General features: G+C 41.3%; 1 protein-coding gene across 3 annotated transcripts in view; it reads right to left on the bottom strand.

Moving 5' to 3' along the window:
• The window catches only part of ZRANB1 (zinc finger RANBP2-type containing 1), a 39998-nt gene that overhangs the window by 8537 nt on the left and 13409 nt on the right, over positions 1–18052 (bottom strand). For all 3 annotated transcript variants that reach the window (XM_028729982.2, XM_028729984.2, XM_028729985.2), the window contains 4 exons: positions 7525–7712; positions 5434–5587; positions 1543–1614; positions 773–971 (listed from right to left, as the gene is read on the bottom strand). In XM_028729982.2, coding sequence (XP_028585815.1) covers positions 773–971; positions 1543–1614; positions 5434–5587; positions 7525–7712 — 613 coding nt within the window. The remainder of the gene's footprint in view (positions 1–772; positions 972–1542; positions 1615–5433; positions 5588–7524; positions 7713–18052) is intronic.

Genomic DNA, 18052 nt, shown 5'->3' with positions numbered 1-18052 from the left:
ATAGGAATAGCTATGCATGAGAGTTGCTAAAGGAAATAGTAACACACTGTTGCCCTCATAAGAGTGATCTGGCTGATCATGGCTGGAATCAGTGCCGCACCAGATTGAGAACCAAGGCCACAAACAAAGATAAAAGTGAGGTCTGAGTCTCAGCTACTAAGCACCCAAAACTATTATCTCCCCAAATCATTTCCCAGTTCCAGATGCCCTGTTAACTGATTAAACCAGTCCCAATTAATTTTCCTCTCCTATTAATTTTAGGATGTTCACACTTCAAGAGAAGTAGTTTGGCATGCTGTACAAAGAATCACCTCCAATCCATAGTGAAGTTGTAGTCTGCAGCTCTATGGTAATCAATATACCAGATTCAAAGTTCACATAATGAAAATATTTTGCACAGCAATTCTAGTTAAGCGAGTGATATGGTTTGGAGCTATGTCAACAGAGGTTTGTGACATTTTCCAGAGCCCAGATATTTACGAGGACAGCAACAAGCAGCGAAAATGACATGATTACTTCAGTAACAACTTTATATAAATTGCATTGGACAAAAGCCATTTTGAACTGATTGATCAATTATACTATTTTAATGGTACAACACAGACTTTTCTCCATAGATGCCAGAAAGGCAATTTTGTATAAGATTCCAAGCCACTGAAGCAGAAATCCTCCAAATTCCTTCCTCCATCCTATGACAACAAAGAAGCTTGCATTTTTCAAGATAAGACATCTGAATAAGCTGTGGTCATTTTCGTTCTTGATTTCTACTTACCAATGAGAACAATCATGTAAACTGTCATGAAGCGCTTTACGTAGCACCGAGTCCTTATCATAAATGCCCCATGTAGCTTGTAGTACTGAATCAAGCAGGCAGTCCCCTGCAGTCCGATTCCAAAGTGCATAAAGTCTACTGTCCAAACGCGTACCCAATTCCAGTGACCAGTTTATAATGGGAGATTCTTCTTCAAGTTCTAGAGGATAACAAGCAACACAATGTTAATCATCCTAAACCCTACAAAAAATACCTGTTGCATTTCAAGATACTAGTGTACATGCTTCTGAAATTCTAGAATGATTAGCAGAATACAGCAATGAAGTTCCTTTCATAATCGTGAATGCAGTTATGGTGGCGTGCATGCAAATTGATACACAGTAATAACTGAGTATCATAGTACAGACTTTCATATTTCTATTAATACTCCATAAAACCTAACAACTGACACTTCAGTTTTCTCAGGGCAGGCTATCAAAAACAATCAGGTATCTATGAATAACTTGCACACCACTGTACATCTCAACAGAAATCTGTAAGTGGTTTACATATCTTAACATGAATGTATCATTTTTGTATTCCATTCATAATGCTGCTGCTAATAATATTAATAATGATAAATTCCACTTTAAGTAACATAATTAAGCAACAATAAGTATCTCACCATGTATATAAGTAAAATAAAATAGCAAATATTATGCATAACATCAAGATACAATATCCAATGCAACATAATATAAAACCTTGCATAATAGAGATACCATATTTACCTTTTTGAACATCTCTATCAAGTACTTCATCAAATAATTTCTCTTGGACTGTTGGTGGCAAGTCTTCAATATCTGCAAAACCAAGAATGAGCATGACAAATGATTGAACTCTAGAATCCACATATTCCATATGAACAGCTATTCACATAACAATCACATCAAGTGAAACGGCCCTTTAGTCCCAAGAAAGAGGTAGGACAAACCAGCTCAATTACACTATGTGAAATACTTTATAGCTTCTCTGTATGAAATTATGGCTCCAATCTCAACTAAACCAAACTATGTTCCCCACATTCAAAAACAAGTCAAAAAAGGTTTCATTTCGAAGCCCACTTAGAACATTGGGCCCCACTGTGTCCCCAATGCCAGGAGATCAATGAGGTCCAGCACTTCCACCATGCCACACTTCCACCATGCTAAAGAAACTTACCTGGGAGTTACAGTGGGGAGGTGGCTTGCAGGACAGAGTTTCTTCATTGAGTCTCCAATGGGTCCTAGTAAACTGCTCCAGCAGCAGCCCAGATGCCAGAAACCTTGACAAAAGTATTTCCCAGAGCTCCTCACACCCCTATCAAAATGCATTTTGCAGGAATGCCACGTCTGGATGACACCAGAGCAGAGTAGGGCTGAATGGAGGGCACACAACAGAACTTATACATTGCTGCTGTCACCTGGCAAGTTTTGATGATAAAGTTTTTATGTTGCCAACTGCAACGTTCCTCACTGGTGTAGGATATGTTAAAATTGGAACTTAAAATGCCTAAATGTTCTTAAGGCTACAATCCTGCATAATCATCTACTTGGCAATCATATTGCTTTCCCCATCCAGAATAAAACATGTATTGGGGCAGCCAATGTGTGTAGCTGAGTGCAGGGAGAGCTGTAGCTCAGTGGTAGAGCATCTGCAGATAGTCCCAGGAGAGCCTGGAGAGCCTCTGCCAGACAGTGTAAACTAAGGTTACCAGATTTTTTTTCAATGAATCCGGGGACACGTTAAATAAATAAATAATTAAATAAATACCACACGTTCCGGACATTGATGCTGCAGCGATGGTAGTGGCAGAGGGGCGACCGCTGCCTTGACCTCAACCGCCACATTTTCCCTTCCTCCGATGCTTCTATTTCCTTTCGCCATGAGCCTGGGCAGCCCCCGAGTTGTTGGTTATTCAGTGGTGGTGGGGGGGAAGCAGTGCACAGTGGGTCAGGAATGGAAGGCGGAGAAGGGGGGCTGAGAGCATCGGAGCATCCCCAATCCCATTCCTACTTGCATGCAAGCAGGAGTGGGCGGGGATCCCTCAGCTGGGAAGGGAGAGATCTCCGCCCCACTCCTGCTTCCATGCAAGTAGGAGTTGGGAGGCTACTCTGATAGGCAGCATGAAGCCTCCCTTCACAGCTTAGTTGCTGGGGTCAGGGAAGGTGGAGGCAGAAAGGAAGCTGCATCTTAGAGCCCCTGCACCACCATCATATGGGGACTTTGAGCAGCTCCTGAAGCCAGCCAGAGCCAACTGCTCCGGGCTGCTGAGACTGCCGCTGCTGCGTTTCCTGGGGACATTAGATGAAATCCGGGGACATTCCATAGATGGAATTTGTCCAGGGACTTATTCACAAATCCGGGGACCGTCCCCAGGAAACTGGGACATCTGGTAACCCTAGTGTAAACAACATTGAGCTAGGTGGACCAGTAGTCTGACTTGTCTAATGCAGCTTCGTATGTCTGATTAGGGTGCCTTCAATGGAAAAACATACATCTCCCACACAGGTATGCATCTCTGTGTAGGAAATTGAATATAGGAAATGCAATATATTTATCAGTTCTGTGTTGCACTGGCATTTTCAAACAAAACAAAATTAGGAAAGAAGACTGAAGTTTCTCAATTGTTAGAGCTCTACGTTATATCTTCAAGTATCCATGTTTCCTTCCCTATCTCATCCCACTTACCAAAAGAGATACACTAAATGTAATTATTTTCACTTACTAGAGCAGTCAGACTGTTTCGCATTACATGATCTAGTGAATTAGAACAAATTAAGTACAACACGTACAGTTGGAGAAAAGGAATGTTTCTGTTTTTAGAAAAGCTATGGCCGTTTTCCTCTTTAAAATACTATCTTTAGCATCAAGCAATTCTCTGCAGTAACAGAAACACAGGGATTCTGTGTTTATGAGGTCACTACTCACATACAATTGCTACAAAAATAGTTTCAAAGCAGAAATGGTCCCTACATACTGGAGAGTTTCCTCAAGTTATACAAGTGAGTGCTTTTTCTTTTCTTTTTTTAAGTCCAAGATCTGCAAAAATATTCAGAAACTGGTGGGAGAAAGGAACCATACTTCACTGAAATGTTGGCACCATTGGAAATATACAGATGCCAACTCTCAGCTATCTGGTCACCTCAGTTAGGAGTTCAGGCTGAAGGGAAACAAACAGTAATTAGCTATCCTTTGAGTCTGGGACCCAGGGTACGGGGAGGCCTCAGGGCCTTTGAGGCATACATTCTCTGAGCCCAATTTCTTCTCTCTCTTTTTTCCGGTCTGTCTGTAATGGAGCCAAATGGGACACAGAGAACTGTACCCATCACATGCTGATGCTACTGTGAGGGCTTTTCAGAAACTCACATACTCCCAACTTTTGCCACAATGGCTCCTGTCATACGGACTGAACTATCATCACATTCATTTCTATGTTGGAGCTGCACTACTTCACGCTGAGCAAAGGGGCTTCAACACCTGCTCCAAAAGACCCTTATGGAGAAGTAGGTTTCCCAGAGCAGATCTCCCTAGTAAGCTAAGGAACACAGACATAAATATTTTGTCTCTGGCTCCAGTCATCATTAGCTGCAGCTTTGCCCACTGCTGGTATGCATCCCTCAACAGACAAAAGGTTGCCCACCCTTGCACTATACCAATTGTGCAATCGCAACTAAATGCTCTTCAGAACTCAGCAATTTATTTGCTGTGCAGCAGTAGAATGAAGTCAGCAGCAGAATTCTTGTTATTTTACAGCTACAGTGATCTCGGGCAGGTGTACATTATCAGAATTTAAAATATTTCCATGACCAAGGTATTTACTAACAAAACAGTTTGAATCCAAGACTATAATACAGGCCTAAAGTATGGTTACCAGATGTCCCCATTTCCCAGGGACAGTACCCGGATTTAAAAATCTGTCCCCGGACAAAATTCGTCCCCAGAATGCCCCCAGATTTCATTTAATGTCCCCGGATTTATATTTTAAGTGTTATAGATTTCTTAGTAGGGAATGAATGTTGTGTGATTGGTTCAACGGCACAAGACACATCATATGGGGACTTCCAGCGAGGCAAAATGGCGGGTGCCACGGCAGCGAGCAGCTCCTGAAGCCAGCCAGAGCCAACTGCGCTACCAGGCTGGCTCAGGGCTGCTGAGACTACTGCTGCCACTGCCAAGGGGGAACCAGGGACGCCCTACACATCAACTGGGGGAACCGCTGACCCCCCTCCCCCCGCAACCCAAATCAAGCCGGAAGCGAGAGCGCTCAGCCACCCGGCCAACTGCCCACAGAAGAGAAGATATTGCTTTTTTTAATAACTTTTTTTTTCTCTTTTCAAAAAAACTGGATTCTTTGAAAAAAATCTGGTAACCTTAGCCTAAAGAGTACTTTATTATGCAAACACAGGACTGAGACTCAAAGTAATTTCAATGTTAATATAAAGGAACTGTGACAACAGTCTTTCTTCTGAAGTTTCCTCTCCTCTGAAATTTACTCCATGTGTAGTCAAGAAGCTTAATGAATGAAGATTTTTCAAAACCTACAGCACTTCTGTTGAGGAAGTATAAGAAGTGGGCAATTTCATACACCCATTTATCTGCTAAGGACAAGTTACCAGATAAAAGAAGCACCTCATAATTACCTGCAGGTAATGTAAATGTTACAAGGTCAGTTAGGAAATAGCAGGCAAAGTCTCCCTTCCGCTGATGAAGAGATGCAGCAATTTCACGTCGGATTTGCTCAGTAAGCTCTGGGCATACCATAGCTGGAATGCACTTAGCTGCATGTTGGGATACCTGTAACAGAATGTTTCATGATGTTATTAATTTAAGAGAGAAATGGACCACACCTGTTAAAATGTAAGATAATCCCCCCACCCAAGGACAGCTGACAGTAACAGTAAGACCCAATGTTCTGCATGACTGGAATGGTGGGCTAGGGAACACAGGCGTCTCACTTCTGACTCCTGTTCAGTCATATAGGTTGCTGGGTGATCACAGGGCAGTAATGCATTTGTAGTCTAACCTACCCCTGTGAGAGGGGATGCCTGCATGGATACCAACCCGAGCTCTTTGCAGGAAGGACAAAACTATCCAAAGAGTGAAGTAGGTTTTGAGGAGATGTATGTCACTTCTTCCATAGCTTAAATACTACTCTGTGATCAATTGAAATTGAGTTCCTAGAAAGAGCTGCCAGCATTGGATAAGTCTTTGAACTAACTGGCATCATTCCTTCAGAAACAAAACAAGAAGGTAGTTTTAGCAGCCCTGATTTCTGTCCATATCTAGTGAATACATGAATTAATGTGTTCCTAATATAAAACACAGCTAAGATGTACTTTACAGCTGTATCAAAGTCCCTAACATGGTAGGGTATCCAGGACTGCTTCACAAGGAACGTATTTCCTACACTGAGATTACCTCCATATAGAAACCATGTCCAGTGTGAAGAAGTCCATAAATACACAGCTCCACTGTCTCTTTCTGCCTAGCCTGGTAGTGTCTTGGATTTATTCATTTCACTTATTGAAAGTTAACTACAATACTAAAGTCAGAGCAATCCCTTCAATGAACATAACACATTCTTGGAATATTTCTCCAGTGCTCCATCATCTATTTTGGAGAACATTTCAAAATGTTTTTAAAAGCTCTACATGGCTTGATACTTGTAAAGCTACACCACATCAACCTGCCTGTGCACTGTGGTCATTTTCAGAGGCCTATCTCTGCGTGTCATTGTCTTCTAAGCTGGGACAGGTAGAAATTGGGGACCTTTCTTGATTGTAAATATGCCTGTGGAATGATCATCCAGCAACCACTTTGATGTCTTTTTAGAGCCAGTTGAAGACCTTTCCCAAGGACTTCTAACCTCTGAAAATACTGTTTCATTTTTAGTGTTTTCACAGAAGTTTAATTATGTATTTGTTTGATGCTGTAAGTTGCTCTGGAATTATACTGTTATAAATTTAATAAGAATTGTTAAAGATACAGAAGAGCAAAGCTTTGCTCAGGAAGAATCAGTGTTTCCTCATCAACCACTGTGAATAATTTCTGTTAGTAAATAACCCAGTAGATGTGGACAATCCAGTACAATAAAACTCTCATCACTCTCAACTATTGGCAATGCAGGCTATGGCTCACGGGAACTAAAGAGTCCAACAACTTCTGGAGAGCCACACATTCCCTAAACCCAAACAGGGCTTTTTGGTGGTGGCTCCCCATCTGTGGAAGGCTTTTCCCAGAGAGGCTCACCTGGCATTACATGCCTTTAGGAACCAGGCAAAAACATTCCTCTTTACCCAGGCCTTTGGCTATTAAATAATCTATGGCCTCTTAAAGCGGGGGGGGGGGGGGGGGGAGGGATGCTGTTATTATTGTTGATTTATTACTACACAGACTATTATCATAGTTTTTATTATTGTGCTCTGTAAAATGTGTTCTTAATGTTGCACACCACTCTGGGATCTTTTAATAAAGGGTAGTATATAAATTGAATAAAACAAACAACAACTGGAAACAGAGGATAAGACTAAGGGACAGCAAAATCTCTATTGGTATTGGTACCATTCATCTTATTCATATACCTCTCTGGTATACCTCACCAAGAAGGATCAAACTGACAACCAAGGCTTCAGCACTACTCTTATTAAATTCCCTGCTGATGCTTCAGTTGTCTCTGGAACCAGATGCAGAGACTCCCATAAGCACACATAACAGCAAAAGTGAAAACTCACCTCTGTAAGCAGAATTGCTAGCATATCTTGTCTTTGAAAACGTATAGCAAGATGAACAAGTGTGTATCCCACATCAAAAGCGGAAGGGCGATTTAACAAGCGTACTTCATCTGCAGAAAGCTGGCGTGCAATATCTCCTCCTGACGACTTGTATGCTTCAATAGCAGCTAAGTCACCTTCTACAACCCCTAGAGACATGGAAGATGGGTCATAAAGTTAAAATTTCTAATATTACTTAAGATAATGACAGTTCATTCTTAATCAAGTTACTATTTATTGTACCATTTCCTTACCATACATCGCGATCCTAAGTTGGGGAAGGGCCTTGAATTTGGTTGCCATCAGTGGAGCTCTGTGCCTTGCCAGTCACACTAACTGATAATGTATGCTCACAGCAGTACATAGTATTTTTGCCACAGTTCACATGAAGGTAGAAACCTATACAGTACATGTCCATGGAGGAGAGTATGCAGATCAAGTACATGCAACTTTTTGTCTACAGCACGGTAGTTCAAGAGAAGGGATGAATCAATTGCTTATATTCACAGGGCCTCTGTGGAAGGACTTCAAACATTACTAATGAGATTTGGTTCTCACTTATAACCCTATCTAATTACACTATCAAAAAAATCACACAAATGGAGCCCTTCTAAAATGACCTTAGGGCTGTTTGGCAAAATTCTCTCATTGGGCACCAGATCAAATGTGCCAGAGTTCCAGTGACAGATCTGCCAAAGACACATTACAGAAGCAGCTTGAACATGGTTGGCTTCAATATGAAGCTACAGAACTCGCTGAAGTCTTCCCTGTGGCTGTATACAAACTACTGCATTATTATTTTTATCCTCCAAGAAACTCAGGGCGGCATACAAGTGCTCCTCCCCACTTCATTTTTCTTCACAACAGCCCTGTGAGGTAGGCTAAGTCAAGAATTTCTGATTTGTCTAAGATCACCCTCTGAGCTCCATGGCTGAGTAGGGATTTGAATGTATTTCTCCTCAGTCCTGGTCTTGACACTAACCATTATAAGACATTGGCTCTCAAGGTGAATGAGGAAACTGCTATTATATTGGACACAAGTGGGGAGAGATATGGATAATTTGTTTTAGCAAGTCCAGTCAGTTCATATAAACTTAATAACATCACTTTGAGTAGGACACGCCTTTGTTTCAGGAAGGGTGTTACCTGAGAAATTCACCATAAGCTAGCCAAAAATCACACAAAATAACTACTCTGTCAATGCCATAAGCTGAATACAAAACATTACAAGCCATCTGAAGGAGGGACTATGATGGCTCAACAGGACTAAGATCCCATGCAAGGGCAAATTGCAATGACTAAGAGGTACCATTTAATAACCACTTCAAAAGTGCTAAGTGGATGCCTGCCATGGATAACTTCATTAATGTGGGGTCTTGACTGAATATGGATATACCAGAATAAAGCAAACAAAGGAAGTGTAATCAGGAGTGCAATGCCACCCCTGAAGAGGGGATGCATTTGGTACATTGCATTTAGGATACTTAATTTTAAACAACTGAGTTCATTTTATATGCTTTCCTCATCTTCCCAAAATGGACTTCCAGGAACAAGGAAGTCCTGGTACAGAAAAAAAGGGGATCTTATTGTTCTGAAGAATGCAGTATCCACCAACACCATCATGGCAAACTGGAAGGGAAATAGGTTTGTGAGAGTCTTGGCAATAGACAGGATGTGCAAATATGTACTGAACTGCCCTTCAGAGAAAATGAGATAATATCTTTGGTAGGATCCCTCTCCTTCTGGATGAAAGAGATGACAGAACGCAAAAGGAAGCTCCTGGAACTTACTATGTTTAGACCAGGCATAGGCAAACTCCGGCCTTCCTGATGTTTGGGACTACAATTCCCATCATCCCTAGCTAAAAGGACCAGTGATCAGGAATGATGGGAATTCTAGTCCCAAACATCTGGAGGGCCGGAGTTTGTCTATGCCTGGTTTAGACAATCTTATCTTGACTCAATAAGCCCCAAAGGGGAACAAAACTTGTGCTCATAGTCCCCTTTCTCCTCCACACACTGTGGTAAGCTGGGAAGTGTTTAATTAACCTTCCTTTTCAGTTAGATCCAAACCAGGAAACTATGGTTACTAGGTTTAGAACAAGCTAGGATATTAAACCAACTGCAAATAATGGTTTAAAATCCTGCCTTGTTTCAGTGATGGAAAACATAGGGACTTCGGATTAATTCCAGGGGAATTTCTGGCTTATTACAACACACCAAGAAGGAAGAAACGGGAGATGATCCAAACTAGACCACAGAAAGAAGTGGTGTTCATTCTCTGGGAAATAACTACTTACCCTAGGAAATAACTATATACTCAATCTTTTTGAATCTTAGGAAGATTAACTAGGGAAATGAAACAATACTCTTTACAGTAAGAGAAGTGGCAGCATACAACGTATTTTCCATATTGAAGCCGTCTAAGCTATTCCAAGCATGTTTAGCTTTATAATCTCTGTCCCAGAGAAATTGCTTCTGAAAACTATAAAATAGGAACTAGATTATATTTTTTTAATCCCCAACCTCTTTGGTTTCCAGCCAGCAAGGAAAAGCTATACAGTAAAAGCACTGTGTAAAATTCAATCCTACACTTTTATGTTAACATTTCATAGCCTAAAGTAAAAGTGATCAAACTTGCAGCATTCATATTTTTACACTGCATTGTATAAAACAGTATCTTTCTGCAGGTATTTATCAAGCTATATCCTTTACTTAGCGCACAGAACTCTGCTCAAGAGAAATCAACAAATTCATGTGATAATAATACTGAGGCAAGTGCCCCTAACCCTAGAATGGGGAATCTCTGGCCCATGGGCCAAATGTAACCTACTAGGCCTCCCCATTTCCCCCTCAAGGCTATTTCCCCAAAACCACGCACACCTGTCATCAGATGTGATGTCAGATGTGAAGCAGATGTAAATGTAGCTGCAAAAAGCATGATTGAAATGTATTTCATGTTCTAAGCCTACATAATGATACTCTACTTTTGTAGAATGGGCACTCCATTTCATACCAAGAAAGCCACAATAGAGTGCTATCAGTAGGTTGCAATTGTCACAAATTATATTCAAAGTTTTTCTTTTTAATTTGTTTGCATGTCAGTTCTTAGAAACATTGATTTTGTGGCATTCTGTACCATAGCCTCCTTTACTCACCAGGCCAAAAGGGAGAATGACTCTCTGGGCACAAAACATTGGATCCAAGGTACAAAGAAATGCCAGCACAACTGGTTATTCCTCCCTCCCAGCTTAGTAAGTACCGGAGACTTTGTAGGGGCTATTAGGACCCCCCTTCTTACCCTTAAGTGCCCCTTGCTCCTCCCCATGGGCCTGTCTATCATGGGGGCCAGGACACACAGGTGCATAAGGGCTGGACTGTGCCTAAAAACCAAAAAGGAATCTGAATTTAGTATTTTTGTACACACATTTACTCAAGAACAACTAACATATTCAAGAGATTTATAACCCACCTTTTGAGAAAAGTCCTCAATGGGGCTTACAAAACCAGTTGTGCCTGCACCTGGGAGTGGAGCAGAGCTGGGGCTTGAAAGATGGAGGCCAATGCTTAAGAGGATTACAGCAGGCCACAAGTTTATTGCTCATAGCTTTCAAATAATATTGGCACTGAATGAGAGGGAATCCCAATATTACGGAAAGCTTATGTGCAGACATGTGCTAAACATGCCCAGCCCATCAGTTAGGGAACCGGGTAACTAGCTAACAGCATAAGTCACTCCTTCTGCCACTGTCACCATTCTGCAGGTATGGCTGGTGTGTCAGCTCCCAATTAAAGTTGGCCCATGAGTCCTCACCTCCAAGGACCCTTAGGGCAGCCAGGAACAACACAGAGAGCACAGCCCCACTTCCCCCTCTGACTATGGTCCCTGCCTAACGTCCAAGCACTAGAGTGAGCTCTGAGAGCCTGACAGGACAAAATAAAATTTGTCTTTAAAAAAAAAACCAAAGCCAACAGAGAGGAGGTTGATGGAGAGGATACCTGACTGATTCTCAGGCCAGGTAATGCAAGCATGGGATAGGGGAGAAGTAAGTGATTCCGTCTGCACACCTCATTCCCCACTTTTGGTACCTCTACCAGCCTGGGTACTGCTGAGCAATATATAGCAGAAGCACTGGGAAGAGTGATGGGATATGAGTGCTGCCAACTGTTGGACATCCAGCCTACAGGTTTATGAAAGGATATAAATACCTTTGTTTGTTGCTTAGATTGCTACTGTTTGTGGAAGCCAAATGGTGGGTCCTCCTCAGTGAGAGTGAGATTGCCAGTGAGAGTGAGAAATGCCAGGTGCATTTTGCGCCTAAAGATTCTCCATTTGCGAGCACCTCAAAAAGTCTGGGTGCCATTTTTTGTGCCTGGCTGACACTCAAGGATTACTGAAATGTATGTGCTTTGAATCCTTGAAGTATATGTTAAGGATAGACAATATGCTAAGGAGTTTAACTATAAAGAGTAGGTAGGGTGGTTTTGAAAACTGAAGTTTGGTACCAATATTTTTACTGTAAACACCAAATTAAACACGTGTTAACAATTTTTGTTAAAAATTTGATATTAACAATGTGTCACTTATGTGAATTGTGTATTAGTGCATGCTTATCAAAACAATAAATAAAAAGTGTTGCCGTCCTGCCCCCAAACGGCAACAAGACACCTACATCTATGAAACTAAGAAGATTATCCACAAATTATTTTACAGATCTGGGATGCCACATCCTTAAATATCAGATTATTATTTAGATCAAATCATGTAATATTAAGATAACAATTACATCATGATATACATGATGTTATGATATACAGCCTAAGATTACCACTTGATAAAATTTCTGATACCATTAAGAGAGATGATTGGTCTGAAGGCTATAACCTGAGAAGTATTCTGGGGGGTGGGGTTATAAACACTTATAAACACTTTCTGCAGGCAAGCATATTTCTCAAAAGTATCAGTAAAATGCTTTTAATGAAAGCTGCATTCCCAGACAGACATTTCTAAGAGAAAATGTGGTTTCTGGATTCTCTTAGGCAAGAATGAATGTTACACATACATACTCTGCCAAATAATCTCTTTTCACCTTTCTTCCCCATAGCAGATGAAAGGAACAGTTGTCAAACACTTCCATTACAGATTTCACTGCTGACAACAAGGAACATAAGAAGAGACCATACCAGGATAAATATTGGGGATTATGATCAGAATACAGTATTTTTGTTCAAAAGAATCTGATCCAAGCCAGAATTGTATGTTACACACACAGATGTGAATAACTAGAAAAGCTGTTTAAAGTGTAAAGAAGTAATGTGGAAGAAGCCACTCAACCCTTTTCCCCACCTAGGATTTCCAACTTCCAGTTTTTCTCCTCCACTGCTGCATCTCTTGTTTAAAGTAGGCCACATACTTATGTAACATGTGGTATGGAGACCTCATATCACCAAAATTGCACATTAATTCATGCAATTATCACAATGTAAGTGGGCTTTCTTAGGAAAAAGGCACATGCTTCATTCACAGGGCACCTATCCTTATTTCATATCTGCAGAATAGGAACATATCCCAGGGAATCATATATGGTGTGCCACTAGTAGTGATATGAGGTGAGAATATTCTCTCCAAAAGATTATTTTTGAGAATTTAACATCACTAGCCACTAGAGCCTGAGAGTTTTGATTTGACTGCTCTGTATTGCTTTTAAAAATGTACATTTTCCCCATAAGGCCATCAAGATGAAAGAGCTCTCTAATACCCTCAAGCCTAAAAGAAAACTCTGGAGAGAATACAAAACTGATGCTTTAGATTTTTAAAATCAGAAGAATAGTGATTAAAAAGGGAAATATTATAATTCAGTATTTTCTTCCACAGCTTTTTACAGAAGCAACCTGCAAAATTCAGTAGTCATAGGGCAGCACCCTCTCACAAGATATGGAGAGCCTTTAACAGTGAACTTTAACTGTGCCCCCGCTGCTGTCCAGTGAGCATGGCAATCAAGGCTAAAAGGTACACAGATTATAGTATAAATCCACTACTAGATTTTCATTAAAGCTGAGGCTTCTGATTGGCTGAGTCTGTTTTCTCTACCCTCTGCAGGTAACAAGAGGCCAATGTCAGCCAAAGGGCTATTGCCTCATTGCCTAGAGTGTGTGACACAGCATGGTTTTTTCACTCCATCTATCATAATGGGCAAGATAGTGAAGCAGTAGACTTCAAAGCTAGGAACAGCCAGAAGGACTGCAGCAGCAGCCAGACCATCTGGAGACAAGGTAACAGACTGTATTTTTAAGGGTGGTGGTGTGATTTTTGGCCAGCAGGAGCAGCCAACTCCATGCTCTCAACATTTGACTGGTAAAATGGCTTGGGGGGGCAGACTTCTCTTCTGACTATGTTGGGCTTGGCACAAATGCAGAAGTCAAAGCAGCAGGCTGACAGGCCAAGAAGCAGATGTATAAAAAATCAATATAGTCTCTACAGCTTTCTTCAAGATGCTGTCAGCCAGAAGTACATTAGGAGGGATTTTGTGTCATCTTCAGCTGGCAGGAGAGCACCAATACATACATGCTGCCCACATCCACCTGAACTTCCATATTATAGCAAGGATTTCAAAATGCCTTGTGGAGGCACCATTTTTTCTCCAGTTCTGCTGTCCTATTTGGTACTAATTTGGAGTATTTTTATCTTCTGTTGGACTCCTGGGCCAGACTGGGGGTTCTGGTGGCGTATCATCCACCCTGCTACCTTTCTGAACTGATGAAGATGGTCTCATATTTGGTTCTGGAGATTCCCAAGGATGTTTGGTGCTGAGACTATCTTGCAGGGGCTTTACCCCTCAGCAACTGTGGGGTACCTTTAACAACAATTCACCCCAGAGGCTGTTTCTGGGGGCTTTTCCAGCTGATTTGGCAGGCATTCCTACTGAAGTCCTAGCTGTTCTCTGGAATAAGGAGATGACTCACTCAACTGATGCAACCAGTCTCTTCCTTTAGGTACAGCCTATGCAACTCCTTGTTACACACCTGAGCACAATGAAACAAGCTGAAAGACAGCTGGTACACAAGTGAAAGGAAATTCAAGATGAATCCAACTGAACACAAGTGAGAGCCTACTTTGTTGCAGTGATGGATTTGAACAAACTTTCCTCCTATAGCTGCATCCTCTCAATGTTATCTAGTTTTCCCAAACAGTGCAGGGCCTTTTTGAAATCTGGCCTGGGAGATGGGGTGAATCCTCAGGAACCCACTATCACATGTTTGCAGGACACTCTGAATGTAAAGTTTCTCGCATCCATCATGACTTAAACTTTACAATTAATGCTATGTTGTAAGTAGAGGTGTTCAGAGTTCCATCTGGTCCAGCCTGCTTGGGTGGATTTCAGTTACTGAAACATGAGGACATGGACAATGCTTGGTCATGACTCATGCCCAGAATAACACTTGTGTATTTGACCCTTGCCAGTCATGGCTTATTAAATCTAGCAGGAAATGTATGGTTGGCTGGGTCCAAGCAGTTAGAAGACAGAAGGCTCAAGTGTAACCCTCTCCATGACTTTCAATACCATCACTCTTGTATTCTTCTAGTTAGGCTCACCCACCTAGGCATAAGAGGGATTTTCCATTTCTACTGAAAGGACCAATTCCATAAGTTGGTACTACAGAAATACTGCTCAGTGCCTTCACAATTGTGCTTCTTGGAGCCCCCGTGCTGTTTAACATCTACACAAAACCACTGAGAAAAGAGGTTGAGCAATCTGGGCTGAGGTGTGACCAGTATGCAATAATCAGAAGCAGGTGAGGTTGTGGATGCCCTGAATCAGAACATTAGCATGGTAACTGATTGGATTAACAAACTGAGACTCAATCCTGATAAAGTGGAAGCACTATTGGTAGATTATTTGTCCATCCAGGTCAGGGCAGCCCAACTTTTCATACCAGATGGGCCCCAAGAGTAGTTCAACATGGAACCCTTAGACGGCACACTGCCCTGTCATACGGGGGCAGGAAGGCTAAAATTTGATGCCTCCCCCACAGCCCTTGTACTGCCTTCTCACAGCGGGCTAAGTAAGGCACTGGGCTTTGGGAAGGAGGCACAAGGCTCTGAAAGAGTACAAGAGCCCTCCCTTTTCCTTCCCAAAGCTGGAAAAGTGTAGACTAGGCTTTGGAAAGGAGCTGGAAGAACCCTAGGATCCTGTTAGAGCCTTCACACCTCCTCCTCCAGACTTTGGAAACTCCCCCAGCTTTGGAAAGACAGCATGAGATGAGGATGGGGGGGATTCAAATGTTGCCAAGAGGTTCCAAAAAGGTATTGAGAGCCACATGTGAAGGGCAAACAGTCTGATCTGAAAAGGGTTCCCCACGCCTCAAAAAAATTTAGTAAATTGACGGCTTAGGGATACTTCTGGATGCAAAATTATCATAAGAGGTTCAAGAGGTCTGTGTGGCAAGTACCTTTTAGTTTTAGCCAATATATAAAGTATGGCTATACCTTGGCCAGAGCTGTTTACATTCAGGTAACCACACCTTCAGACTACTGCAATGAGTTGCACATGTGGCTGCTTTTTTAAAGAGTGACTCAGAAACTGCAATTTGTTTAAAACAGAGCCACAAGGCTATGAACTAGGTACTTAACCTGCCGCACTGCCTCCCTGTCATTTTCCAGGCCTAATGTGAATTACCAGCTTTAGCCTACAAAGGCCGAAACATTGAGATCCTGTTTGGATCCAGGTGAAGTGAAGCAGGTGGTACAAAAGAGAGGGACTTCTCAGCTGTGGCACACCAGTATTGGTATAGTCTCCTCAGGCACCTTTTTATGGTCTTTTTGGCCCCAAGTGTGAGTGCCTTTTAATTTACTCAGGCCTTCTAAACCTGTGTTTTAAAATAAACTACAGGTCTACGTAATCAGTGCTATTTTTCTAGAAAAAGAGGTGCTGGAATTCACCACAAACACCTTCCTTTGTCTCTGTATAATGGCAATGGTGTCCACATAAGAGGTGCCGGAACTGAATTCTGGTGAGTTCCAGCAGAAAAAGTCCTCCTTTTGTTGTTTTCTTGGTGTTAAATAAAGCTTATGCTCTCGCTCTTTTAGTGTGGCTTTAAACTGAGCTGCAAACTTTTTTTCTGCTTCCACTAGGAAAGTTTAACCTGTTCTGTTGTTGTTGTTGTTGTTGTTCCAATTACTATATTTTATTTTAAATATTGTAGGATGGAGGTTTTTTGTAAGCCACCTAGAGAATTTTATTAATGAGCAGCAAATTTAAAATAATATTTAATTAAGGAAGGCATCAGGGTGGCCACTTTGGCCTTGGTATACCTTTCCTGCACCACAGGAACCTCGTATGCCAGAGGCTAGCAAATGCCTTAAGGTATCAGCCACACATGGGAAATATAAACATACATTTGCTATTATGATAGACCACAATCATGTTTTCCACATTAGAAAAACAAAAGACAAAAATTGTGCAGAATCTATTCCTCTCATATGGCACCTTACAAAAGGCATCCCGCGGGAAGCAACTTGTCGCATACTAATTAAATAAATGCTAGAGTGACTGACATCAAATTTCTAAAAATAAATCATGGGAAACAACATCTTGAAACCACTATAACAAAATTGTAAAAAGACAAACTTAAAAATCAACGGAGTCTCCTTTTCAGGACATGCTGCAATGCAAGATGCAAAATTGCAAAGATAATTAATGAGCTATTTGCATTTGGGCCAAAACAAGAACCATGTATTCAAAGACAAGTATAATTCATTGTTTTTAAATCTTTAAATAAGCACTATAAATAGTATGCCTTTTATCTTACGGGCAGCAAAAAATGGAACCTTCTTTTCCTGGTCAACTATTTGCCATATCTAACTGAACACTATTTGCAAGTCTAGCATTTCACTATTATATACACACATTACATGCATTTGCCACAGTGTTCTGACAGTCGGTATTACCATCCTAAGAAATAGATCAATCAGGTATTCAATATTAGACACCCATGTCTTAAGTTCCCAGTCTCTCAAACACCTGCTAAACATCTTTGTAGCATTTAATAAATGCAAGCAAGGGCATTCTTGTTGTTAAATGAAGAAGGAAATGTTCTATTCATGACAATTTTCTTTAAAAAATAAATCCATCAGAAATCTTTGTCTTTGTGTATAGTACCGTAAGTGAGAAAGATGGCAATGAACATTATTTTTACCATGGGTGTTTGAGAACTTTGGATAGCAGTATGCTAGAGTTCTGTCTTGTATAAACAAGAAAAAATCCATCTTCCACAACGGAGGGGAGACACTTCCTGGCAGTACTTTGTATACCCCGCTTCTTCCATAAAAAGTTGGAAGGTTATTATTTTGAAAGAATACAGGGTATTTTTCAGCAGTCAGTAGTGAGCACATTAAGTTCACAAATTCTTACTTTCTTCTACAAAAGTACACCAAGCTCAGGAGAGCCTGCCACAGTCTGGCAGGCCACTTGTTTTTACACCGGCCACGG

Source organism: Podarcis muralis, chromosome 6, assembly GCF_964188315.1.
Source record: "Podarcis muralis chromosome 6, rPodMur119.hap1.1, whole genome shotgun sequence".
NCBI lineage: Eukaryota > Metazoa > Chordata > Lepidosauria > Squamata > Lacertidae > Podarcis > Podarcis muralis.
The sequence above is the reverse complement of the archived record's forward strand: the minus strand, read 5'-3'. Positions and strand labels throughout refer to the sequence as shown.